General features: G+C 40.8%; 1 protein-coding gene across 1 annotated transcript; it reads left to right on the forward strand.

Annotated features, from left to right (window-relative positions):
* On the forward strand, positions 1 to 26,583 carry LOC101740998 (transmembrane protein 26). Its single transcript, XM_038014191.2, has 9 exons — positions 1 to 330; positions 5,048 to 5,165; positions 6,642 to 6,801; positions 7,326 to 7,503; positions 10,163 to 10,319; positions 10,916 to 11,055; positions 11,890 to 11,991; positions 18,357 to 18,452; positions 25,420 to 26,583. Exons 1-9 carry the CDS (start codon positions 131 to 133, stop codon positions 25,499 to 25,501), a joined length of 1,233 nt encoding a protein of 410 aa, XP_037870119.1. The 5' UTR covers positions 1 to 130; the 3' UTR covers positions 25,502 to 26,583.
* The last annotated feature ends 931 nt before the right edge of the window (positions 26,584 to 27,514 follow it).

A 27,514-nucleotide genomic window follows, 5' to 3' on the forward strand; every position in this document is an offset into this window, starting at 1 on the left:
ACGCACCTTTAATTACAAAGATAAATGTCGTTTAAATCAAACACTATTTCACCCCTCGAGATAATAAATCAAGAAAGTTACCTGTAGGTTTTCATAAATAAATAAATCCGTATATATACCATAAGTGAAAATGGCGAATGTGACAAAAGTATTGGCTACCATCAAAGCGGTGATTACCAGACTGGTATTCGCCTGTCACGGCATCATGGCCATATGGCAGGTGACGCTATTCAAAGGGAGTCTGTACTGGTATTTGGCCGCGCCAATCCTGCTCCTGATCTTCGAGGGAGTCTTCACGCTGACGATAAAGGAGAACCAGGAGTGGAAATGGTGAGTGATGCGCTGTGGTCACTGTCCAATTCGAATTATGGACACGGTTATTGGCCAATTTGATTTGTACATTGGCGAAAATTTCCTTTCGTAGCTTATATGTGTGGACCAATGGGGAACAGAAGAAGAGGCTGACCAAGGAACAGATGGATCTTTTTTTTTATTGCTTAGATGGGTGGACGAGCTCACAGCCCACCTGGTGTTAAGTGGTAACTGGAGCTCATAGACATCTACAACGTAAATGCGCCACCCACTTTGAGATATAAGTTCTAAAGTCTCCGTATAGTTACAACGGCTGCTCCGCCCTTCAAACCGAAACGCATTACTGCTTAACGGCAGAAATAGGCAGGGTGGTGGTAGGTACCTACCCGTGCGGACTCACAAGAGGTCCTACCACCAGTAATTAAGCAAATTATAATTTTGACGGATTACACGATGTTATTCCTTCACCGTGGAAGTCAATCGTGAATATTTGTTAAGTACGTATTTCATTAGAACGATTGGTACACGCCTGAGGCATTTCAACCTGGGCACGGTCCGGTCGCTCGATACGAACGCACCGGGCGTCTTACTCATTCTCTCTCATCTCTTACTTATATTAATACGTGAAGCAAAAACTTTGTATCCCATTTTATGAAAAGTGCCCGGACGGAGGAGTATGAAATTTCTCACACTCATAGAGAATATAGAGAAGGAGTGCAGAATGCTAATATTTTTCAAAAATTATGCATTATTAATACATTAAATCAAAAACAAAAACATTATACACACTACCATGTATTTGACACACACACGCATGCATACTATTTGTTTATTGTCAAACTTTTCTTAATGCATAAAGTCTGTGATCAAATTGAGAATAGATTAAATATTGTTTGTCTTTATTAATATTTGTCTAAAGTGTAGTCTTGGCGAAATCTGTGATTATAGAAGTATATTTAATAGTATTTTACAATAGAATCAGAACAGGGTACAAACTTATAATTTCAATCAATTATAGTCGAATTTCGACTACCGGGGGACCACTAGTCGTCTTAAACAGACAATTTGTTATTTAAAAGCATTCATCATCTTTTTGTTTACCTATTCGCTGGTAGCCTAAGAGGCTATTCCAGCTACGCCCGGACGGGTAGGTGAACTCACAGGCCCAACTTGAAAGAATTTGCTAACACTGACCATAGCAAGAGCAGTGCTTAGCTGAATCTACCATCGGATCGGAATCGCAAGACTCTGAGAAGAACCCGCGATAAAATGGGTTAAGTCTGTGGCCATCATCACTACCAGCCTGTATCTCACCACTACTGCTTCTCCCACATTCGGTCACTAAGAACATTCCTCCACCTTCCACATCCAATCTCTCTAAGCATTACAATGTAAATTATTTTTTTGAAGTGAAACTTCCTTATCGGCGTTGGAAAAAAATTTACCGTCACATTTTTCGGTTACGCGTCACTTTTTTCCGTTACGCGCCATCTGTTTTGTATTCATGTCTATGATAATAAAATCCTTTTGTTTAAACTTTATCTAATTTAACTTTTTTGTATTCATGTCTATGATAATAAAATCCTTTTGTTTAAACTTTATCTAATTTAACTTTATTTAACCAATTTCTAGAAAGTTGCATGTAGATCATTTTTCGAAAAATAAGGCCATAAACAAGTTTCACTTCTTACGTGTGTACACTAGTACACGCACACATTTTTTTTTTTATTGATAAAATTATATTAAAAAGTTTTACGTTCAACTTTTACAACGATACCCCGTGCCGTGTGATATAAAATAAGAGAGAAACATTAAATGCGATTTTCGGTATCCGCGTCAATCGCAGACCACCTTACGCAATAGTTGCTGTGTAATGTTTACTGAACTCCTTCCGCCCCCCCGTCCCTCTGTCCCCCTGTCCCTCTGTCCCCCCGTCCCATCCCCCCGTCCTTCCATTACAGTCTGTCGAGAACGTAAAAGCCATTAGTTAGGAAAACAGCCAATTTCATTATATTCTTCGGACGATGACGTGCGGTAAACACAATCGCCGGTGATTCGACATTGGCCCTGCGATTGGCATTCTTTAGTGCCAAATTAAACTCAATCATGAGGATGCTAAGGTGTGTAACTAAATAGTTTCTCGCCGGGTCTTCTCAGTTTGTCGCGGTTCGGGTCCGATATCAGATTCAGAGGAGCACTGCTGTCAACACGTCATTACGGAGACTTTTGATCCATTAATGGTGCTTTTAGGTACCTCAAGCACCGGTCACCGTTCTCGCCAAAACCGTTGCTTGCGACGAAGGGCTCTGAGGGTAAATTAACGCATAGACACAGACCACTGAGTTTCCTCGCGGATCTCCTCAGCGGAACGCTATCACCGATTCAGAATGTAAATTTACTTCTGAGAATCAGCGAGCAATTCAGACTTCGGTTGTTTTGGACGTGATAACGTCTTATAAATCGACGAATACCGGCTGCACGCACGAAAAAGTGTCACGTTCCGCCCGAGCCTGAGCCTGCGAGCGAGAGCGCGGAACAAACGATAGAGAGACACGATCGGCCCAAGCGTTAATTTATCGAAAAAATTTTAATTTTCAATTAACTTCTTTTTTGTATCATAACAAAATAATGATAACTCAGTAATAATTATTCAATTCAATTCATAAAAGTTCAATGTTTCTTTATGATGTGATTACTCTCGTCCGTAAACCGAATTTCCGAAAACCAATATTCTTTTTTAATTGATTATAAGGATGAACTACTGTTCAATTTCTGAACGTCAAAGTGTCAACGAGCGACGTCAGCCATAATTACCGGTCAATTGGACTAAGCGGGGTTGGTACTTACAAGGAATTATCGGTTTGGTATTGTTTAAAAAAGCCGCTAAAATCATCACCTTTTTGAAGTTCAGTCGATGTAGTTACAATCCAAAGAAGGAGACTGTAGCTTGTTACGTCCGCACGTCAGTACACGCACGGTTTTTCCTATAAAAACATATGTTACGCCTGCGAAGGGAAGGGGCTGTGATCGACTCGGAAGGTTTGACCTTAGCTGCTTTTGTGAATGGTAGTCGGAGCGTAAAATGTCAATGCTCACTAGTCGTCGAACTTGGCAAAGAATTCGACTTGCAACCTAACCCATGCATCAGCCCGCTGAGTTTCTCGCCGGATCTTCTAAGCGGGTCGCGATTCCGATCTGGTAATAAATTCTCTTGAGTTGTTAGGTTTCCTTCGGAGGCGCTCGGCCAGCTGTTAGCCCATCCCATCCCTCTTGACTGAGCCCATGCTCGCCCACGTGTTCTGGTGAAACTGGAAAGGCCTCCGGGCCAACAGTAATCCTTCAATCATAAAAAAAATCAGTGCTCATGATGTGCTAGGAGTATTCAGAAGACGAAGGGTTATCATGGGTTTATTATATCCGTGAAGATCTCATCAGCGCGGATAGAAACTATCCGTGCTGAATTTTTCGAGGTTTTTTTAGTAGTAGGGAAGTATGTGATATTTCCTCTGGCATTGCTGATGTCCGTGAACGAAAGTACTTACCATCAAGTATGCTCGTGTATCTACAGTGGCAATAAAAAAAGGATAATTTATCATCAAATGCTTACGTGTGGTTAGGTATCTTGTGAGAGCTCGCTCGGGTAGGTACCACCACCTATTTCAATCGCCAAGCGGTAATTGAGTTTGGAGGGTGGGGCAGCCGTTGTACTATAGAACTGATACAACTCAACAATCACATCTAGCAGTGCGTATTTGATAAGTCTGAAAATATAAAAATCATACCCGCAAAATTATAATTTGCGTAATTACTGGTGGTAGGACGTCTTGTGAGTCCACACGGGTAGGTACCACCACTCCGCCTATTTCTGCCGTGAAGCATTAATGCGTTTCGGTTTGAAGGGTGGGGCAGCCGTTGTAACTCTACTGAGACCTTAGAACTTATATGGGTGGCGCATTTACGTTGTAGATGTCTATGGGCTGCAGTAACCACTTAACACCAGATAGGCTGTGAGATCGTACACCCATCTATGCAATAAAAAAATAAAATAAAAATTATATATTATAATATTCGTTAGGGCTTGATTAGTTTGGGTAGGGTTAGATGGCCACGAAAACGGGGGATAATCTCGAAAAACTATTCATCACTGGCAAAGTGGAAGGGAAGACGCCAAGGGAGCGTGGTGTCATGCGCTGATCTGGTCGAATTAAGACGACATTAGACTCCAGAATCAGTGTTGCTGTCCACTGCGGAGAGGACATGGAAGAGGAGCACAGTCCAAACAAAAATGTGTGCTCTGAGGAATTGCTTGAGACGATTCCATCATCTCGTTTTTATCATCGTACTGCCCACCACCGGTGTAGAGTTCATCCATACTACCTGGAGCCGCTGCGTTCATCCACAGTGCGCTTCCAGAGATCTTTTTTGCCACGTACCATCCGACTTTGGAATGAGCTCCCCTCTTCAGTGTTTCCCGAGCGTTATGACATGTCCTTCATCAAAGAAGGCTTGTGGAGAATACTTAACGGTAGGCAGCGTTTTGGGTTTGCCTCTGGCATTACTGAAGTCCATGGACAACGGTAACCACTCACCATTGGTGGACAATTAAAAAAAAAACTCCGTAAAGATCACGATCTTCAAGCATTGAGAACACGATGCAAGGGACTAATCCTTGTATTATAGATCCATCGCACTCCTGCTAGTCCAATCCGAGCTATTATTCTACCATTTTACCCAGGTTCTGTCCGTCCGTGTTCATATACTTGGGGCTGGTGGTGCCGGCAATCTGGCTGCTGGAACTCCACAAAGTCGATCTGCGGCTCCAGAAGAAGTCAATCAACGCGACCTTCATAGAGGCAAGTGGAGTGTATTTTTGAAGTTGATTGATTGAAGCAAAATGTCTTATTTTTACATTGTAATCTATATATTAATACGTGAAGCAAAAACTTTGTATCACTTTTTACGAAAATTGCGCGGACGGAGGAGTATGAAATTTTCCACATTTATAGAAAATATAGAGAAGAAGTGCACAATGCTAATATTTTTTTTAAATAATGCATAAAAGATACATTAAATCAATAAAGAAAACATTACACACACTACATACCATGTATTTGACGCACACACGCATGCATACTATTTATTGTCAAACTTTTGTTCTTGACGTCTGTGGTCAAATTGAGAATAGATTAAATACTCTTTGTCTTTATTAATATTTTTTTATAGTGTAGCCTTGGCGAAATTTGTGATTTTAGAAGTATAAAAATACAATCATGATAGTGTACAAACTTGCGATTCCAATTAATTATAGTAGAATTTCGACTACTGCGAGACCCCTAGTAATAATAATAATTCATTTATTTATCCTTCGATCAACAATAGTTACTATTGTTGATCGAAGTATTTATCAGATAATAATAATTCATACATTCAGATACAAATTAAATCAATACTAAAATACAAATCATTATCATTCCAAGCCGGCTTCCGCCACGGCGACCAAAGTTTTCCGCTTAATAACTTAAAAGCGCGTCTTTCATCCGCTCCAATATGGCTATGGAAGCCACACGTAAGAACACCATCCACGAAGCTGTAACAAATGGTGGAATTTACAATTACAATTACAAATAGGTAGTAAGTACATAGAGAAAAAGCAAAGAAACAAAGGCCTTCTCAACTAACATTATAATATTATTTATAAGCATTACTTACGAGTTCTACCGTTATATTTATTTAGTTAGTCCGCAAGTGAACTATATGGTTCAAATACTGACAGTCATAACAATCTGCATAATATAATATACTAGCTGACCCGGCAAACGTTGTGTTGCCTTAAATAAGATTTCTAGGGAAATTCTAGTCAAATATATAAAATTCTCAAAAACCTCATTCAACGACATAATACCTCATTACAACCAAAAAAAATTTTTGGGGTGGACAACCCTTATCACTTAGGGGTATGAAAAATAGATAGTAGCAGATTCTCAGACCTACTGAACATACTATTGATACACAAATAAAACCAAAAAAACATGGCCGGCAAGCTACGATTGATACACAAATAAAACCGGCGTAACATTAAGTTTGTCTTTCATATTAGTCATGTAGCCTTGGTGAAATCTGTGATGATAGGACAATAGAACCATAATAATGTTCAAACTTATAATTTAAATTAATAATTTTGTTCGAATTTCGACTATTGGGCGACCGCTAGTATCTAGAATTACTTGATAATAGTCGTGCAGACTGTTCTTATGTTTGATCCTCTCACGTCCAAATGCCGGTGTTAATAACACCGCAAAATGGAAAATTTAACTAGTTTATCTTTCTAGACGGAATTTCCGATCCCGGGGGGTAAAAAGATATCAACGGACATGTGGGTCACTGTCATCGAGCAGTTTCTGATGTTGACCCTCATTGTCGGGAGGTGGCTGCTGCCTAAGGGCGACCTGACCAGGGACCAGCTAAGTCAACTTCTCCTGGTCTACATAGGTACGTGACCTAATTATGTATTTTTACTGGTGGTAGAACCTCTTGTGAGTTCGCACGAGTAGATGCCTTTTTCTGCCGTAAAGCAGTAATGCCTTTCGGTTTGAAGGGCGGGGCAGCCGTTATAACTATACTTGAGACCTTAGAACTTATATCTCAAGGTGGGTGGCGCATTTACGTTGTAGATGTCTATGGGCTCCAGTAATAACTTAGCACCAGGTGGGCTGTGAGCTCGTTCAACCATCTAAGCAATAAAAAAAAGTTAAGTGGGGTTTTGGTAAGATTTTTCACTTAATCAGTCCAGTGTATGGGGCTTCGTCCACGAGGTCTTTTACCATTGAATCTACCCTGAATAATAAGTTTCTCGATAGTAAATAGTGCGCACAAAAGATACAAAAGTGGATTTAATTTGTAACGTCAATGATACAGTGGGTAATATAACAGATATTGTAACATCAAGATGAATCTCCCAATAATTCGATTGTGTTTAATCTCTGGATATAACGTGCTGTTTCGTCTTAAATCAGGCACGGCTGCGGACATCATAGAGTTTTTCGACTCCTTCAAAGACGAGAAGGTGGCCTCCGAGAAACTCCTCGTTCTGCTCACCCTTGGCATTTGGTCGTGGTCCCTGGTGCAGTTCACCGTCGTCCTAACCGCCACAAAGTCCAGGAAGTCCCGCGGAGCAGGCAATAGGTCCGACATGTACGTATTACGCACGCATACGCCACGCACGCATCATTTAATATACCACCACCACAATGTACCACATCTGAAGCGCTTTGGCGAGTTAATTTCGCGCAGAAATCTGTCAGTTTTTTTTTTCCTACCTATTTCTACTAGAATACCTCGAGAGGTTGTTCTAGATTCACCGAGCTAGTAGGTGAGCTCACGGCGCTCAAACCGGGAGTGTTGCAAGAGCAGTGCTTCGCAGAATCTATCACCGGATCGGAAACGCGACCCACTGAGAAGAGCCGGCGGGAAACTCAGTGGGCTGTGTCTGTGGGTTAATTTACTCGTCGAGCCCTTCGTCGCAAGGGACGGGTTCGACGAGGACAGACGACCGGGCTGTCTGTCTATTGTCATGCCCAAACTGGATTACGGCTGTGAATTCTTAGACTAGCTTTCATGCCACTGCTAGGCACGGGTCTCCGCGCGCGCGATTATAAGTTTACTTCGCAGGATCTATTTTAAATGCACCTACCGAGCTATCAGCCAAAAATCTATTTAAACTACCATAATATGTTAGAGTCTACTTACCTGTGTGACGTTTATCAATCATATATATATAAATATGAAAGCTGGAAAGACCTGTAGTCAGCGTTACATTCTCCCGCAGCACCATCAAGTAAAAATCTTTCGTATTATAACTCGCTACTACGAAGCCGATGTTAGCCGATCTTTTTCCAAAAGTCGATGTACAGTATTTATTGTCGGGTACTGTACGAAAACAGAAATTTTATAAGCGAAAGTAATTCGTGTTGTACTTAATTCTGTTGGTTTTTTGATGCGGTACACAAGAAAACTTCACACTCCAAATCTCATCCTGGGCACCAGCTCTTAGTGTCCCGGTAAAACGAAGACTGGCAGGTTGCACGCACACGACAGCACGGAGCACTGACTAGTCGCAAGGATCACGAAAGCTCTCTGAAGCTCAGCCGCAAACACACCGCAATCCGTTTTATCGAGTCAATATTTTTGCGTTATTTGTTTTTTACCGCAATAAACTACACTAAGCATATCTGACCGCGTCTAAATTACGTGTGACGTCATTTGGGGTGAAAGCGTGCTTGCTAATCACAGATCATACGTTCAACTTGTATCATTTACATTACACACGAATATGGGTTTTTACTTTGCCTTGTTAAGCGCCTTTTGCTTCCTAAAAAGTTTTTTAAATATACAGTTTCATTATTGGCGTCCGCTTTTGTCTATTTTTTAACATAATATGCTTTTTACACAGCTTATTTACGCACTTTGCGTCATTGATTGACGAACCGTCATTCGAAATATTGTTTAAATGTTGATCGATCTTGTAAATGTCGTTAGCGCGATGCAGGCATTATCCGGCATATTTTTCTTAGACATCTAACAGATGCAACTATAATCCCTAGTATCAAAGCCACAAAAATGTATTAAATCCGGAATTAATTTTAATCAATAACTATAATATTTAACGGCCGTCTGGTGTAATGGTAAGTGACATGGTCACTACACAAGGGGGTCGCGGTTCGAATCCCACCAAGAGAAGATATTTGTATGATAAACATAAGAAAAATGTCTTTTCCAGGGTTATGGATGTATATTAAATATATTTATGTGTATAATAAAAATCTTACATTTATTTCTGTTATTGGGTACCTGTAACACAAGTTCTTTACGAACTTAGCACGGGACTGGTTAACGTGGCGTGATTGTTCGTAAATGTTTATTTATTATTATTTATTTTATTTATTTATATAGAAGCTCCGAGCATTCTTGTTACACGAGCAATTTGTTGTCTTGTGGAAAATTAATAAATTATGATTAGATAGATTTGATTAACTACAATAAGTATATTATTCATCTTTTCCTATTATCGGTTTGAGTAACAAACGCTACAACAGTAATTAACGAATAGTACATATCTACAAGTACAGTGTAAAAAAGTAATATTTTGATGTGATACCGTCTTATACTCGTAAATCGATGAATACCGGCTGCACGCACGAAAAAGTGTCACGTTCCGCCCGAGCCTGAGCGTGTGAGCGGAGCGCGGAACAAGCGATCGGCCCAAGTGTTGGCTTGTGACACATTTATCTCTCTTCTCGCGTGACGTCAGAGCTAGCAGTTTGAATAGTTCTGCTACTGATGTTATCACGTAAAACTGTCGTCCGTAAGCCGACTTTAGGGACAAACAATATTTTTTTAAACGATTATGGAGGGTAGGAATAAGAAGCACCATCTTAAAGGGAGCCAATGAAGGTGGCGCCACAGTAGCAAGTGGAGAGATTTTAAAAACAGTGCCATAAACTGCCACACTACTTCACTTTATTTAAAACTGCTGTATTCATTACATTTCCACTTCTTACTCTAGCGCTATTTCGGTGAGTATTTTTATTTTTTTGTTGCTTAGATGTGTGGGCAGGCTCACAGCCCACCTGGTGTTAAAGCCCATAATAAACATCTACAACGTAAATGCTGCCACTCACTTTGAGATATAAGTTCTATGGTAGGTTCAGTATAGTTACAACGGCTGCTCCACCCTTCAAATCGAAACGCATTATTGCTTCGCGGCGGGTGGTACCTACCCGTGCTCCCTACTTCTACCCTCCATAAACGATAATTTGATGTAGGATTGCACTAACAATCGTACTCCGCTTAGGAACAGCCGCGCTTGTTGCTGCACGATCGAGGTGTGCGCCATCATGATGAACATAGCTCTCCAGGACGCGCCCTTCCTGGTCTTCAGACTCCTCATAATATGCTACTACAAAATAATCAACTACATGAATATATTCTTCACCTGCAAGAACACGTTGGTAAGTGATTTCTGTAGACGCCTTCAAGTTACCCTCAGCTGAATACATTTGAAAAGTGCTTGTTTTTTTTTTTATGCAGCGACGGTAATGACTCACCATCAGATGGGCCGTATGCCACTTATAATGGCGATTAAAAAAAATTAATTTATTAGACACTAGTGTTCCTCCAGTAGTCAAAATTCGACTATAATTAATTATTGAAATTATAAGTTTGAACATTATTATAGTTCTATTGTCAGACTATTATACTTCTATTATCACAGATTTCGCCAAGACTACACTATAGACAAAAAAAAATATTTATTTTTATTACTTAGATGTGTGGACGAGATGTGAGCACAGCCCACCTGGTGTTAAGTGGTTACTGGATCCCATAGACATCTACAACGTAAATGCGCCACCCACCTTGAGATATGAGTTCTAAGGTCTAATTCTAAGGTATACCGATACCTAATACTTATAATCGAAATTCCGCACTTTATACTTTATTAATCGTCGATCTATCGACGTTTCGCGCTCAAAGGGTGAAATTAAAATGTGTCGCTTTTTATTTTTCGACGCCGTCCGATGAATTGCCCTTTACTGATTTCCACCAGGTCATCTTACTGCAGATGTACAGGCTATACGTGTTGCATTTGGAGATTGTTGACGACAACAATGGCGGCTCCGTGTACAGGAAGTCGGGGAGGCAGCATCACAAGAGCCGGGAGAGGAAGCCGAAGGGAGGCGGAAGAAGGTGAGTACTGAGAGAGAGACCCTGGGTGTCGACGAAAATTCAAGAGTTTTCTTTACAATTGTTACGCGCTGGGGTTCGGGATAAATAAAAAAATCTACCGTAGTACAAGTTAACACTGTATTAGCACTTGGAACACTTAAAACACTTCACAAACACTTTAAAATTCTCAATTCACTTCTTCCGCTTCGCTTCAGGTGATCTGTTCGCTGTTTCGCTTCGAGTAGTTCCGATTACTGACTGACTGCGTGTCATCTCTGCAACGCTTTTATAATCGAGACGAAATCCCTAGTATCGTCGAGAATATTCCACAAAAGTCGAGTATTGCGTGTTTCCACTATCTGACAATAGATGGCGTTGTACTCTTCGAGCGTTCTAGATGATACTAGATTATCGTGTGCTGTCAACCTATCATCATTGTCACAGCTGCAATATGTAGCAGTCTCCAAGCCAGACCATCTGGCGCGTACGATCTCGGAATCCTTCTCCTCCTTGCGTCGTGTTCCTCAGTGCTGAGGGTCGTGACCTTTACAGAGCAGTTTTGTTTGGACCATGCTTTTCGATTCGTTCCTATCCTCTGCTCAGTGGATAGTGACATTGACTGGAGTCCAGTGTCGTCTTAATCGGGTCAGCGCATGGGACTACGCCACCTTGACCTCTTGACCTTCCATTTTGCCGGTGATGAGTAGTTTTTAGAGATTCTCACCCTTTTACCTCGCAACTTGAAAATCCTTACACAGGCAAGTGGTGGAGAGTGTTATGGAGACGCCTAGTTCTTGATCACGCGATAGATAGGTCTGAAAAAACGTCTCCATACTAATAACGTATGCCTTCCAGCAAGCACAAGTCCAAGAAGCAGAAGACGAAGCACGAGGCTGGCACGTCTATATCCGTCATCAGCGACCGAAGACACGACAAGATCGACTCCGGCAGAATCAGGTGCGTGGTGCCTTGTGGTACTTGTGTTGTTGTTGCTCTTATTTATTTATTTATTTAATAGGTTGAAGAAAAATTTTCTTCGCAGTTTTTAAGAAAATTCACAACATTTTTTAATATAGTTTATTTACCTTTAACTAAAGTATGTAGGTACCGTTTTGTTCGATAACTTTTTGCCATCTTGTAAGTAGGAACATGATCCTATTGCTATAGAAATTTTAGGGCTTCTGATCGAAATACCGGGACAATTGGTTTTGGCAGTCCTCTCGTGATGTTAACCCGACACTGCCTAAAGAATTCTGAATAGACCGAAACAGGTGGAAATCTGAAGGTGCAAGGTCAGGACTATACGGCAGACGCATTAACACCTCCCAGCCAAGCTCTCTTAGTTTTGGCTGAGTGGCTAAAGATGTGTGAGGTTTAGCGTTATCATGATGAAAAATCACACCCCTTCTGTTGATTAATTCCGGCCGCTTTCTCTCAACTACTTGCTTTAATCTCATTAGTTGTTCGCAGTAGAGTTCAGAATCAATGGTCCTGCCTGGTGGTAACAGCCCATAATGAATAATGCCCTTCCAATTCCATCACACACAGCATCACCTTGTTGCGAGTTAACCCGGGTTTCGCCACAGTCTGTGAAGCCTGACCGGCCTTTGACCACGACCTTTTTCGCACGTTCTTGTCGTACGTGATCCACTTTTCATCATCAGTTATCAGCTTCTTCAAAAATGGTACGCTATCATAACGTCGTAATAAAGAATCACAAATGAGTACACCGTTCATTAAGTTTTTTTTCAGTGAGGTCGTGAGTTACCCAAACATTGAGCTTTTTTGTGAACCGCCGTTGTAACTACACGTGAGACCTTAGAACTTATATCTCAAGGTGGGTGGCGCATTTACGTTGTGAATATATATGGGATCCAGTAACCACTTAACATCAGGTGGGCTGTGAGCTCGTCAACCCATCTACGCAATAAAAAATAAATAAATAAAAAAACAGTTTTTTTTCAAAATGGCGACCAGAGTAACGTTTTTTTTTATTGCTTAGATGGGTGGACGACCTCACAGCCCAACTGGTGTTAGGTGGTTACTGGAACTCATAGACATATTCGACGTAAATGCGCCACCCACCTTTTGCGAGTTTGATTTTTATTACACGATGTTATTCCTTCACCGTGGAAGTCAATCGTGAACATTTGTTGAGTACGTATTCCATTAGAAAAATTACATCTTTGACATCAAAAGTTCCGGATTGAAAACCTTTAAACCGTGTGCTACTCTCACAGACACTGCCTTAGGTCCATAAACATCACAAATTTTTTTCGCGGCTTGCGTTGCCTTTTTACCTTTTTTGTAGTAAAATTTTAAAATGTATCGAATTTATTCATTAGATTCACTCATCTTGATAGTACGAAAAATAAATAAAAATCACACATTTTTCTAAACTGAATTTGGAATTATCTTCTTTAAAATTTAAACTTTTAATTATACCAAAACCAGCCAGATAGATACAAATAGTATAGTCAAAGAGATTTTATTACAAGTTCATACATACTATAATGTGAAAATACTTTTTCCCAAACCTATTATAATAGGGTTTGACAATAGAACCATAATATTGTTCAAATTTATAATTTCAATTAATTATAGTGCTCTGGGCCCACTAGTAAACTTAAAAACAGGATGGAAGCGCTTTAGTCGTTCTGAGAAATCGCTTAAAGAATCCGCGGGCGGAGATTGAAGTTTTTAATTTGCTTTCGATAACGATGTTTGCCGCTAAAAGCGAATTATATTGGCGCGATGACATCACGCAGTGAACCAACCTGCCCTTATCGCGTGGGGTGAAAGGGTAGCAAGGTAACAAGGAATTTAGGTAACTTGTGGAGAGTATTAAACGGCAGGCAGCGGCTTGGCTCTGCCCCTGGCATTGCTGAAGTCCATGCGATGGTAACCACTCACCATCAGGAGGGCCGTATGCTCGTCTGACTATACGGCAATAGAAAAAAAATACAAAAAAAAAAATTTATTAATTTTGTGAAATGTCTAGAAATATTTAAACTTTACTAGTGGTCGCCGAATAGTCGAAATTCGTCAATAATTATTTGAAATTATAAGTTTGAACATTATTACGGTTCTATTGTCAAAGTCTATTGTCACAGATTTCGCCAAGGCTACACTATAGACAAATGATATTAAAGTCAAACAATATTAATCTATTCTCAATTTGACTACATACTTTAACAATAAACAAAAGGGTATATATGCGTGTGGATGTGTTAAATATATGGTAGTGTGCGTAATGTTTTAGTTATTGACTTAATGATTTTTTAATGCATAATTTAACATTCATAAAAAATAACATTCTGCCTTCATACTCTATATTCTCTATAAGTGTTGGAAATTTCATAGACCTCCGTCCGCGAAATTCTCGCTAAAATAAAGATGCAAACACTGACACTTTAGGCATAGTTGTAATAAGGCCTATTTTGCTATATTATTAGTCGATTCGATTAGTCGATCGACGACGCGCTCAAAAAGGATATTCGGTTAGATTCGTACACATTAGAATCCTTTTTATCAATATGTATTTACCGATGTATCGATTAGATCCGTCTATAAAGAAATCTTTAGCCGCGAATATAGGAATTGGATCGCATTTTTTAAATCCGCGAATAGTGAAAACGCAAATGAAGGGAGCGCAAATAAGGATCTTTTACTGTTGTTTTCTTTATCTTCTTACCTAATCGCTGGTAGGGTAAAGGGTATTCCAGGTTCACGCAGACACGTAGGTGAGCTCACGGGCTCAACCTGAGAGAATTTGCGAACACTGGCCCTAGCAAAAGCAGTGCTTCGCAGAATCTACCACCGGATCGGAAACGCGACCCACTGAGAAGATCCGGCAAGAAACTCAGTGGGCTGTGTCTATGGGTTGCGATTTAATCAATAATGCACACATCATTGCCAAATATAATATTGTCCCAATTATTTTAAATGCTTTTAAACTCTTTATACTAATACCTTAATTGAAGTACTAGTGAAGTAATGAGTTTTCTATTTTATTACGTTTTATCGTATCAGGATTATCCGGCTTAATTTTGAAAGCGTTGTCACATCGAGCTGGCTCCCACCTCACCTTGACACGAAAGGGGTTGGAATCACTGCCGATAGGGATGTGACGATGTCGATGAAAAGTAAAAACGATAAATCATATGCGATTTTTAACGAATTCTGATTGGTCCCACGGATTCTCGCGTCAGTGTAATGTCAGATGATATTAAATTTTTATTAGTGTTATTTGCCCCGGACCTCATGCAGCAGTCAAAGTACGTAACAACGAAACGATAGGTGCATATTCATCAGAACGGTATCTATATATGTATAAATACGTGAAGCAAAAACTTTGGACCCTTTTTTACGAAAATTGCGCGGATGGAGGAGTATAAAATTTCCCACACTTATAGAGAAGGATTGCAGGACGATAATATATTTTTTTTTAATTACGCATTAATAATACACTAACTAAATCAATAAAGATTCTGCGAAGCACTGACTGCTCTTGCTAGGGTTAGTGTTATCAAAAGTCTCTCAGGTTGAGCCCGCGCACTCACTTACCCGTCCGCGTGTAGCTGGAAAAACCTCTTAAGCTACCAGTGAATAAGTAGGAAAAAACCAATGAATATTAAGAGTTCTAGGGATTAAATCAAGTTATTGCCCTCTGGCAATCGCCTTCCAGGCTGAACCTCACTTCCACCGCCCTTGCGGACGCTCAATTAATTTCCAGAGATTATTTTCACCGCGACCACTCTATTACTGGTGGTAGGACCTCTTACTGGTGGTACCTCTTGTGAGTCCGCGCGGGTAGGTACCACAACCCTGCCTATTTCTGCCGTGAAGCAGTAATGCGTTTCGGTTTGAAGGGTGGGGTAGCCGTTGTAACTATACTTGAGACCTTAGAACTTATATCTCAAGGTGGGTGGCGCATTTACGCTGTAGATGTCTATGGGCTCCAGTTGCCACTTAACACCAGGTGGGCTGTGAGCTCGTCCACCCAACTAAGCAATAAAAAAAGTTTCAAATGAGCTTTGTAAAAAGTGCTTCGTAAAAAGACAGAGAAGTCTTTTCTTAGCCCACCGCGTCACGTTGGGGAAGCCAGTTGTAGGTTATAGACGACGAAAGGAAGATCTTCCACTGAACGGGTGATATTGCTCGGTAGACCGACGGTCCGAATGTTGTTGTTCGGAACTTGTATATGAGTCGACTATTATCAAAGCCGGCAATCTGACTTTTGGACAATGATTGGTAAATCAGAAAAACGAATTATTGACTTTGTATCACATTGGCAGTCACAAAACTCTTCGGAACGACATCTTAGATAAATAACAGGTTAAGTATTAACCTTTATTTAATGCAGGTTTTGGACCGTATTATTTGAAGGAGACGATTATATTCAAATCAATCTGTATTGACATATCAATAACATTTTTTTGTCCAAATGCACAGATTACCACCTTTGATAATAGACGACTCATATATTATGCAAGCTTATCTTGAAAACGTCGTAAGCGAGATTCAGGTATCTTTTTTATTTTTATTGCCTAGGTATGTGGACGAGCTCACAGCCCACCTGTTGTTAAGTGGTTACTGGAACCCATAGACATCTACAACGTAAATGCGCCACGCACTTTGAGATATAAGATCTAAGGTCTCAGTATAGTTACGACGGCTGCCACACCCTTCAAACCGAAACGCATTATTGCTTCACGGCAGAAATAGGTGGGGTGGTGGTACCTACCCGTGCGGACTCACAAGAGGTCCTACCACCAGTAAAATCTGTCAAATATCTTGCGTTGTATGATGGCTACCGCCACACCGCGAGGAAGACGTGGACGAGGCGTATCAGACCTTGTTCTGCGTTTGAGTCGTTGAGGAATTTTATCGATATCGACTTTACGGTCCACAACCAGGGTCCTCTCTCGCTGGGAGCGGCCAAATGGCCCACGGTAATGGTTACGAATGACCAGACTATATTGCACTGTGTTTTCATTCTCCGACTTGTCTTTGTAAAAATACTATATAGGTATATATAAAATGGACTGTCTGCTTGGGGCAGTAATTAGCGCTTCTGACTGTCGCGCCGAGGGTCGTGGGTTTTATTCCTACATCGGGCAAACATTCGTGTGATGACCAGTTTTGTTTGCTCTTTGTCTGGGTGTATATTATCTATATATCTGGAGAATTTCAGAGTACTAGTGGTCACCTAGCAGTCGAAATTCGCCCATAATTAATTTAAATAGTTACATAAATAATTAAAGTTTAAATAGTTAAATAAGTTTGAACATTATTAAGGTTATATTGTCACTACACTATTGTCATAATACTTCTATAATCACAAATTTCGCCAAGGCTCAGTACTATAGACAAATAATATTATTCTGCTCTCAATATGACCACAGACTATCAATAAACAAAAGAGTAAATAGGTATGCGTGTGTGTCAAATACATGGTAGTGTGTGTGATGTTTTTCTTATTGATTTAATATATTTTTATGCATAATTTTAAAAGAATATTAGCATTCTGAACTTTTTCTCTATATAAACTATAAGCGTGGGAAATTTCATACTCCTCCGTGAGCGCAATTTTCGTAAAAAGGGATACAAAGTTTTTGCTTCACATTTTAATACTATAGATAAACAAGAAAATAATAATTAATTTTGTTTTTTTAAGTGTATTGTTTTTTTATAAGAATACAACATTTAAAGCATTTAATCTCTTTTGTAAATTATTATTTTAAACAGTATAATTGAATTAGGTATATATATTTAAGCAGTATAATTTCGGTTATTCCCACATATTGTTTATTCTTAGTGCATAATGTAATTTACTAAATAATTTTGAACAAAATTAACGTTATCAAATCACGCACGCTCATCCGGGCCCAATTTAAGATTCCCTGCGTGATGGGTACCAGAGACTGACATACAGACTTATATATACGTTTAAATATATACATATATAGATAATAAACATCCAGACGAAGAGCAAACAAACCTGCTCATCACACGAATGTTTGATGCGGGAATCAAAACCACGATCCCCGGCGCACAGTCAGGCGCGTTGAGTACTGCGCAATTTTTTTGTTTCCTACCTAAGCTGATGGTCTTGAGAGGCCATTTCAGCGTTACCCTAATAAGTAGGTGAGCTCACGGGGCTCAAACCTATCGACGTTGCTAACACTAGCCCTAGCAAGAACCGTGTTTCGCAGAATCTACCACCGGATCGGAAACGCACTGAGGAGATCCGGCGAGAAACCCAGTGGACTCTACTGCGCCACCGAATCAATCTTAATCTTATTTAATCTTCATTTCAGGGCCATTATACTGACCAATTCGGATGAGATAAAGGAACTGGAACTCACGAAGCTCTTCAGTGATCAGATAACAACAGAAAATGAAAAGAAAAAGGGGTAAGTGTAAGCCACGCGCCTTTGGTTTGTTGGGCGGCGAATTTAAAGGCATTTACTACAAATTTTAATGGCATCGAACGTTCTCATCGTAAATATGGAGGGTAGATGCAAGGAGCGCTATCTTGTATAGGGGACAAGCTGAAATGTCCGCCTGTAAGCATCGAGTTATTGTTGGAAGACTCACCGAAATAGCGCTAGTGTATCGCAATACAATATGGCAGTTTTAAATAAAGTGGGCTGGAGTGAAGTGAAGTGTGATAGTCTATATCATGGAGGGTAGAAGTAAGATGACCATCTCAGTGTTTTATAAAGTTGTAGAAGTAGTTGTATTAGTTCTGCTTCTAACTGTATTAGGTAGGCGCTGACACGAAGGGTGTTTTACACAGTGAGTATAATAATATGTACTGCTTTGAATAGTTTATTGAAGATAGCAATATTCACAAACAAACTATGACAGGAGTGGCACGATAAAGAAATAACATATAGGCGTAGTAAGGCACTGACACGAACGATGGGTAGCACAACAAATATCGATATGTACTGCCCGCAGTTTCTTAAGATTCTGAAGTGTTGAACAACAATAATAGATGATTGCCTGAATTCATAGGTGACAGCGATTTCGTCAAATTGTAAGGCGGTTGCCCAAGTAGTGGCGAGTAAGTGATTCGCCACATCACTCCCCCGGCGAGACCGTGGCTACGGTCGATAGTAATCGGGCAGTTTAATCTTTCGGCCGCTTCTTGTAGTTTTTTCAACAGGCTTGGTTGGAGACACACCTTCTGGAACTCTCGTCATGTAGGCCGGCTTCAGACGATCTATGGAGACATTTACAAGCTTCCCTCGAACTTCGACAGTGAAGAATTTTGGCTGCCTTTTGACAACCTTAAAGGGACCAGCATATGGTGGTACCAGAGAACCACGCACATGATCTTGTCGGATGAAGACATGGGAGGTTGTATGTAAATCGCGAGGTATATAAAATGGTGAATTGCTATGCCAGGATGTCGGTCTCGGTGTCAAATTCGCCATGCATGCACGTAGACGAGTTGCATACTGGGTGACGTCAGACACTTTGTAGTCTTCATTTGGTGAAATGAATTGACCTGGCAGACAGAGGGGCTCGCCGTACACCAGCTCTGCAGGGGATGCGGCAATGTCATCTTTCCAGGAACTGCGCATGCCCATCAGTACGAGAGGAAGTGCTTCAGTCCATTGCGAAGATGTATGGCACATGATGGCTGCCTTCAACTGGCGATGCATTCGTTCGACTATTCCGTTGGCGGCGGGGTGATATGCGGTAGTCCGGAAGTGGTGAGCACCTATTAATGCAGCTATGGCTTTGAATAAGTGGCTCTCGAATTGACGACCACGGTCGGTAGTTACCCGCAGTGGACATCCAAATCTGGTAATCCAGCCGGTAACGAGGGCGGCAGCACAAGCTTCAGCTGTAATTTCGCTGAGTGGTATCACCTCAGGCCATCGGGTAAAGCGGTCAATGACAGTGAGGCAGTACCTGAAACCAGCAGACAGATTTAGAGGCCCTACGATGTCAAGATGGATATGAGTGAATCTTGACGAAGGAGTAAGGAAAGAGGAAAGAGGAGAAACTGTATGGCGAGTGACTTTACTTCTCTGACAGTTTAAGCATTGTCTTGACCACTCTCTACAGTCTTTCCGAATCCCTGGCCACACAAATCTTTGCGCAACCAGTCGGACTGTAGCTGACGATCCTGGGTGGTGAAGTCCATGCAGTGTGTTGAAGACTTGTCTTCGCATATCTTTTGTGATGAATGGTCGTGGAGGGTGCACACTGGTGTCGCAATAAACGGGTAAGCTACTATACTCGGAAGATAACTTTTCTAATTTCAGGGAACTTCCATTACGCAGAAGATCTTGCAGCTCTGGATCTTGTTCCTGAGATCGTGCAAGATGCTCATAGTCGATACATGGAGCGACTTCATCCACCCGAGAAAGTGCGTCGGCGACTACGTTATCCTTTCCAGGTATATATTTAATATCCGTAGTAAACTGTGATATGTAGTCGAGATATCTGAATTGCCTTGGTGAACATTTCTCCCTGTTTACTGAGAAGGCAAAAGTCAGCGGTTTATGATCAGTGAAGACAGTGAAATTTCTCGCTTCGATCATGTGTCGAAAATGCTTTATTGCCTCATAAACTGACAGTAATTCTCGATCATATGGACTGTACTTCGATTGGGTGGAACTAAGCTTGTGGGAGTAGAAAGCGAGTGGTTCCCAATGTTCACCTCTCCTTTGTTGTAGAACAGCTCCGATCGCTGTGAGAGACGCGTCAGTGACAATAGCAAGATCGGCGGTTGGATCCGGGTGAGACAAAAGCGTTGCCTGGGATAAAGAAGTCTTACAGTCCTCAAAAGCTTTTAACATGGCTGCATCCATATCCACAGGATGTGAACCTTTCATTTTAACTCCTGCCAGAGCGTTGTTCAACGGAGCTTGTAACTGGGCGGCATTAGGTATGAAACGGCGGTAGAAATTAAGCATGCCTAAGAATCTTCGGAGTTCTTTCACAGTCTTGGGAGCAGCAAATTCCTGGATAGCTTGGACTTTAGTGTCCAATGGTTTAGTACCTGTAGCAGATACTTCATATCCTAGGAATTCCACGACCGATTGACCAAAAGTACATTTTGTTGTGTTCACCAGAATGCCATACTGCCGGAGACGATCAAAGAGTTGACGTAGATGACGCTTATGTTCTTCTAGCGATGAAGAAAACAATAATATATCATCAATATATCCGTAGGTGAAGTCGAGGCCTAGTAGCACCTCATCTATGAACCTTTGGAATGTCTGAGCGGCATTCCTCAAACCAAAGGTCATAAATGGAAATTCGTAAAGTCCAAAAGGAGTAGTGATGGCTGTTTTCGGTATATCCTCAGGATTAACGGCTATCTGATGATAAGCCTTCACCAAATCAATTTTAGAAAAGATGGAACATCCAGAAAGTTGTTGTGAGAAATCGTGGATGTGGCGTACTGGATACCTATCAGGTATCGTCCTCGCATTCAGTGATCGGTAATCGCCACAAGGACGCCATCCGTCATCTTTCTTCTTCACCAAGTGCAGAGCAGAAGACCATGCACTCTCTGAACGCCGGGCTACGCCGCTTGCCAACATATCCTCGAACTCTTTCTTCGCGGCTTGCATGCGTGCTGGATCTAAACGTCGAGGCTTGCAAGCAACTGGAGGTCCCGGTGTAGTTCTGATATGATGGACGGTGTTATGCTTAAATGTGGTACAGAGCATACCTGCTGGCCTTGTGATTTCTGGGAACTCTCTCAGAATATCGTGGAAGTCAGTTTCTCCAGTGACGGCTTTGACAGAAGGAAGGTCTTTAGTCATCCCGATAGGTGTCGCGACTGCAGACAGAGAAGTGATGCCATCAATGATACGCTGTTTTCTGCAATCGACGAGTAAGTTGTAGTAAGACAAGAAATCCACTCCGATTATGGGCTTAGAAACGTCTGCAACAGTGAATTTCCACGCGAAGTCTCTTCTTAGTCCAAAGTCTAAATGAAGAGTTACAGGGCCATAGGTGTGTATAATAGAATTATTCGCGGCTACGAGATCATATTTCGACTTGGTACAGGGCGCCTTCACAGCCGACCGTGGAAAAACACACAGATCGGAACCAGTGTCCAATAGGAACTGCATTTTTGAAGTACGATCGGTGATAAAAAGACGGCCTGAAGAATGTGGGCAGTCGTTGGCCGCTACTTCCGACCGCCCCAGGAGTTTTCCGACGCGAAACTGCATGGCTGTTTGCACTTATAAGCTTTGGTCCCATAAGTAAAGTGGTAGAAACAGTAAGGGTGATCTGCGAGTGGTTGTCTAGGCTTGGTGCGACTTTGAGAACGACCATTCCAGCGGCGCCTAGATCTATTTCTTGAACGGCTTCTTCCAGCCACCTGCTTAGAGAGCAAGCTGATTTGTTGTGTCAGTGAATTGATTTGCTGGGCCATCTCAATCATCGTCGGATTGCCTTGCTCATTGCCTTGGGCTTGGGAAGACGCGCTTGCTACCTGTGGTACTGTTGGGGCCATTTCATATACGACATCTGCCAAGTCACTCAGCTTCTCCATTGACGATCCTTTAATCGTAGCGACTGCTGTTTGCACGTTCACAGGCAGACGACTGGTCCAGATGGTTATTATAAAATCAGATGGAACGTCTGAACCAGCTAGACTTGTCAAGTGGCGTAGAAACTGAGACGGTTTCCGATCTCCGAGTTCTTCGTGCATGAGGAGTTGTCTTACTCGCTTCTCCTGTGATATTGATAGTCGCTTGATCAGCTCTGTTTTGAGTTTCTCGTATTTATTTGAAGCTGGCGGTTTCGTTATGATGTCTCTCACCTCCTTGGCGTATTGTGGTTCCAGGTTCGCTGACACATACGTAAACTTAGTATCGTCCACCGATATCCCTGAGAGCTTAAATTGCATCTCTATCTGACTAAACCACATTTCTGGGTCCTCTGAGCAGAATGGCGGAATGCGCACACCAACTCTGTAGATTTCTTGAGACATCTTTGGATCTTCTTTTTGGGCCATACCGGATAAATATTCAAACACGCTCAGTACGTGTGACTTGGACCACCGGTTAAAAATATTTTGCGTCTACCTTGTTGAACAAAAATGTTATAGCCGAAAACGATAATGTATACAATAATTAAATATACATATGATTCACTTATCTTCGGTTCTTCTTGCTGTCGAGGGTCACCACTGTAGATGTACCACTGTAGAAGTAGTAGTATTAGTTCTGCTTCTAACTGTATTAGGTAGGCGCTGACACGAAGGGTGTTTTACACAGTGAGTATAATAATATGTACTGCTTTGAATAGTTTATTGAAGATAGCAATATTCACAAACAAACTATGACAGGAGTGGCACGATAAAGAAATAACATATAGGCGTAGTAAGGCACTGACACGAACGATGGGTAGCACAACAAATATCGATATGTACTGCCCGCAGTTTCTTAAGATTCTGAAGTGTTGAACAACAATAATAGATGATTGCCTGAATTCATAGGCGACAGCGATTTCGTCAAATTGTAAGGCGGTTGCCCAAGTAGTGGCGAGTAAGTGATTCGCCACAAAGTGTTCGCTGGAAAGGAGCCAATTAAAGTGGCGCCACAGTAGCAAGTGGAAGGATTTTAATAACAGCGCCATAAACTCCCATTAGGATACTAAATTAATAAGGAAAGAAACACTTCTTACGTGAATAGTAATAGAAATAAATAGTTGATATTTTGAACACTGTATGTTTATTAAGTACACAAGTCGCGAAGAAGATATAATTTTTCAATACAGCAGACTTCACCCTGTTTAAAACTGCTATGTTCATGTCATTTCCATTTGCAATACTAGCGCTACGGTATGGGCCCTTTATCGACTTCTCCCCTGTACACGACATTCCTCTTTACTTTTACCTTCCATAGTTTTCAAAAAGAGTAACCACTATTTTGAAAAAAACTGACGAAGCAAACCCATCGGACGCGTCTCTTTGATATTTCATTTCACTAATTTAAATACAAAAAACTAGGTATATATGTGTAATTGTCGTGGCCTAAAGGATAAGACGTTCGGTGCATTCGTATCTAGCGATGCAACGGTGTTCGAATCCCACAGGCGGGTACCAATTTTTGTTAATGAAATACGGATTTAACAAATGTTTACGATTGACTTCCACGGTGAAGGAATAACATCATGTAATAAAAATCAAAACCCGCAAAATCATAATTTGCGTAATTACTGGTGGTAGGACGTGGACCCTGCCTATTTCTGCCGTGAAGCAGTAATGGGTTTCGGTTAGAAGGGTGGGGCAACCGTTGTAACTATACTGAGATCTTAGAACTCATATCTCAAGGTGGGTGGCGTATTTAAGTTGTAGATATCTATGGGCTCCAGTAACCACTTAACACCAGGTGGACTGTGAGCTCGTCCGCCCAATGAAGAAATAAATAAAAATCCCTATATGATTAATGACATAAATCTAAAAGAGGTTATAATAAGTTATACAGGTGACACATAAATGGTATTTTGAATATTGAACCATTAGAAGAAGAAACATTGAAACATTTTGAATATTGAAACAAAGAACTGGTGAAGCAATAGCTATAAATGTTGTTTCTCTTTACAGAGCAACTCAATTTGTATGATAATTTTACTGGCTAAACTTTCCTTTATGGTCCATCGATTTGGAAGATAATCAGAAAATAATTCATTATATATGTAAACTGGAAAGACCTATAGTCAGCGCCGCATTCGCCCGCAGTTCCATCTAGTAATCTTTCGCAATAGAACACGCTTTACTAATACGAAGAGAGCGATTCCCGAAGCCGATGTTAGCCGATGTTATCCGATAGTCTCTTTTCGAAGAACGATGTGCAGTATTTATTGTCGGGTCCTGTAATTGAAATTCGACCGAAATGTACGAACGAACTGTGATTCGAACGACTCATGGGATCTTTTTGTATCAGCTTAATTATCTAAAAGATATCGTATGTTATTTTGGAGCTAGTGTTTGTCTGTAGATAATTTAACAATAGATGTGTTCATGTTTCACTCGTTGGTTCGGTCATTAATATCTGGAAGCTCAAGGGCACAGCCATGACGGAAAACTGTTGGATCCTCGTTAAATCTCTTCAAAGCTGTGTGCTTAGTGCGAGGTTTTTCAATTACGTTTGCTGCTAGGGGCGCTGTTCCAACTCTATACAAATTTGAGTTAACTTTTACGCCATCGAGAACGTTACAAAACTCACACTAAGCACACAGGTCGTGAACGGTCACCTCGCTCATGAACGCAAGCCACTGCAACGCATGCAAACTATCTGCTCTGTTCAGTGGTAACGCTTCCAACCGTGACCGATGCCTAGCCAGTAGCTGCCATAGACATGACAATGTTAGTAAGGACTTATTTCATTACAGGGGCAAAAGGAAACAAAAGTCTGAGACATCGGAGGAGTCGTTGAACAATATACAGCAGACCACCGACGATTCGGGCATATGACATCACAGGATAAGGCGGGATAGTCCCAAACGGAGCCCCAAGCGAAGCCCCAAACGGAGCCCCAAACGAAGCCCCAAGCGAAGCCCCAAGCGGAGCCCCAAACGAAGCCCCAGGCACAGAGATAAGCAGAAAGACAAACGAAACCGGAAGAAACGTGAAACTGACAGTGACAGTGACAGTTCGAGTTGAATCCCTTCGTCATAATGTTCATGACGTATCTTGCCTTTCGCATTTTCGAGAGAGAAATTATTGTCTATGGTCGATATTGTCTATGGTATGTCGATGCATTGTGTGTCATACTGATCGGTGTTCGTTAGGAGTGGAAAATGTTTGGCGACGAATCTAATTGCTTTTTTTAAGAATGAAAACTGAGGATATCGATTCGTCTAAAAATCAATTCGGTGCACTATCGTAATTGTCTATGGATTTATTGTATTTTATCTAGAGGTAACCTTATTTGTATAGGAAAAATGAAATTAAAAATGGCGGTTCTAAATTAGTTACGCCCGCCAAAAAAGGCTATTTTATATTAAAACTATAAAAGCCATTAGAAGAATCAGAAAGCTAACTATGTAAGATAATCTTAGGCGAACATACCTAATACATACACTTTCTCTTTTAAAAATAATGATATCAAATACTCAAGACAATGAAAGAGCTATCTGCATTTTCTGTAATATAAAGTACGAACGTAATGACAACTAGCAATCAGCCCTTGCTTCGCTTCGGGAACATTAAATTTTATTATTGATAGCTGAGTCCCGCGATGCTACCAGCGCTTATTGTCGTACCGCGGGTGACGCCGCGGGGCGAAGCTAGTCTAAAAAAAGTAGCCTAAGTTACTCCTTATATAATCAGGTACCTATCAGTGAAGGTCTCGTCAAAATTGGTCCAGCCGGAACAAACAGACAGACAAATAAAAATATTTTGGTTTAAGTACTGTGTGTGGTAGGTATGCATACTTCGCATTTAATAAAAAGTGGTTATTTTATTATCACAAACAGGCATTCCAATTTTATTTATTTGTATAGATATACAATTTAAAACTATAATAAATTCATCTAACAAAATATTCGCTGACTTGTGTCCTTAATATGTCTATTTAAATTAATATTTTAAACAATATTATTACTTATTATATTGTGTAAGATTGAATTATTTCTCTTGATTGAACGACAGGTGAATGAACTTGTCTAAAAAAAGTCTTTGTAAAACTAAAGAGGTTTTTTTACGTATTTAAAGATAAGCAATGGCAAAACACTTAGTGCCTTTTTGTCGTATTTTTAGAGATTTAGTGTTATCACTAAAACAAAATCAAAAAAATTAGATTTCTTTCGAAACCACAAGTGAAAATGAATCTTGCAGTTACAATAATCAGGGTCGAATTTCGATCGTATAGCAGACAGACACTTGTACATATTATTATTCCTTATGAATTAATATTAGGTTAAGTAACTTGTATTTGTGAGAATTCGTTAGATCTAGTGTAGAATTTGAATAAAAACGATGATTTTATTAAATCAGCCTTTCCCAAAGTGGGCGATAACGCCCCCTTGTGATTTGAATTTTTTAATTACTGCAAGCACAAAATATATGTACTTTTTTTTTATTGCTTAGATGGGTGGCCGAGCTCACAGCCCACCTGGTGTTAAGTGGTTACTGGAGCCCATAGACATCTACAACGTAAATGCGCCACCCACCTCGAGATATAAGTTCTACTGTCTCAGTATAGTTACAACGGCTACCCCACCCTTCGAACCAAAACGCATTACTGCTTCACGGCGGAAATAGGCGGGGTGGTGGTACCTACCCGTGCGGACTCCCAAGAGGCCCTACCACCAGTGATTACGCAAATTATAATTTTGCGGGTTTGATTTTTATTACACGATGTTATTCCTTCACCGTTGAAGTCAATCGTGAACATATTTTGTTGAGTACGTATTTAATTAGAAAAATTGGTACCCGCCTGCGGGATTCGAACACCGGTGCATCGCTACATACGAATACACCGGA

This window comes from Bombyx mori, chromosome 11 (assembly GCF_030269925.1).
Source record: "Bombyx mori chromosome 11, ASM3026992v2".
NCBI classification, from domain to species: domain Eukaryota; kingdom Metazoa; phylum Arthropoda; class Insecta; order Lepidoptera; family Bombycidae; genus Bombyx; species Bombyx mori.

What these genes read in the sequence shown, in the direction of transcription:
- LOC101740998 (XM_038014191.2), top strand. Translation starts at nt 131, where the DNA reads ATGGCGAATGTGACAAAAGTATTGGCTACCATCAAAGCGGTGATTACC. An exon ending in CCGAAGGGAGGCGGAAGAAG is followed by an intron (nt 11,056 to 11,889) that starts GTGAGTACTGAG and finishes TATGCCTTCCAG; the next exon opens with CAAGCACAAGTCCAAGAAGC. An exon ending in ATCGACTCCGGCAGAATCAG is followed by an intron (nt 11,992 to 18,356) that starts GTGCGTGGTGCC and finishes TCTTCATTTCAG; the next exon opens with GGCCATTATACTGACCAATT.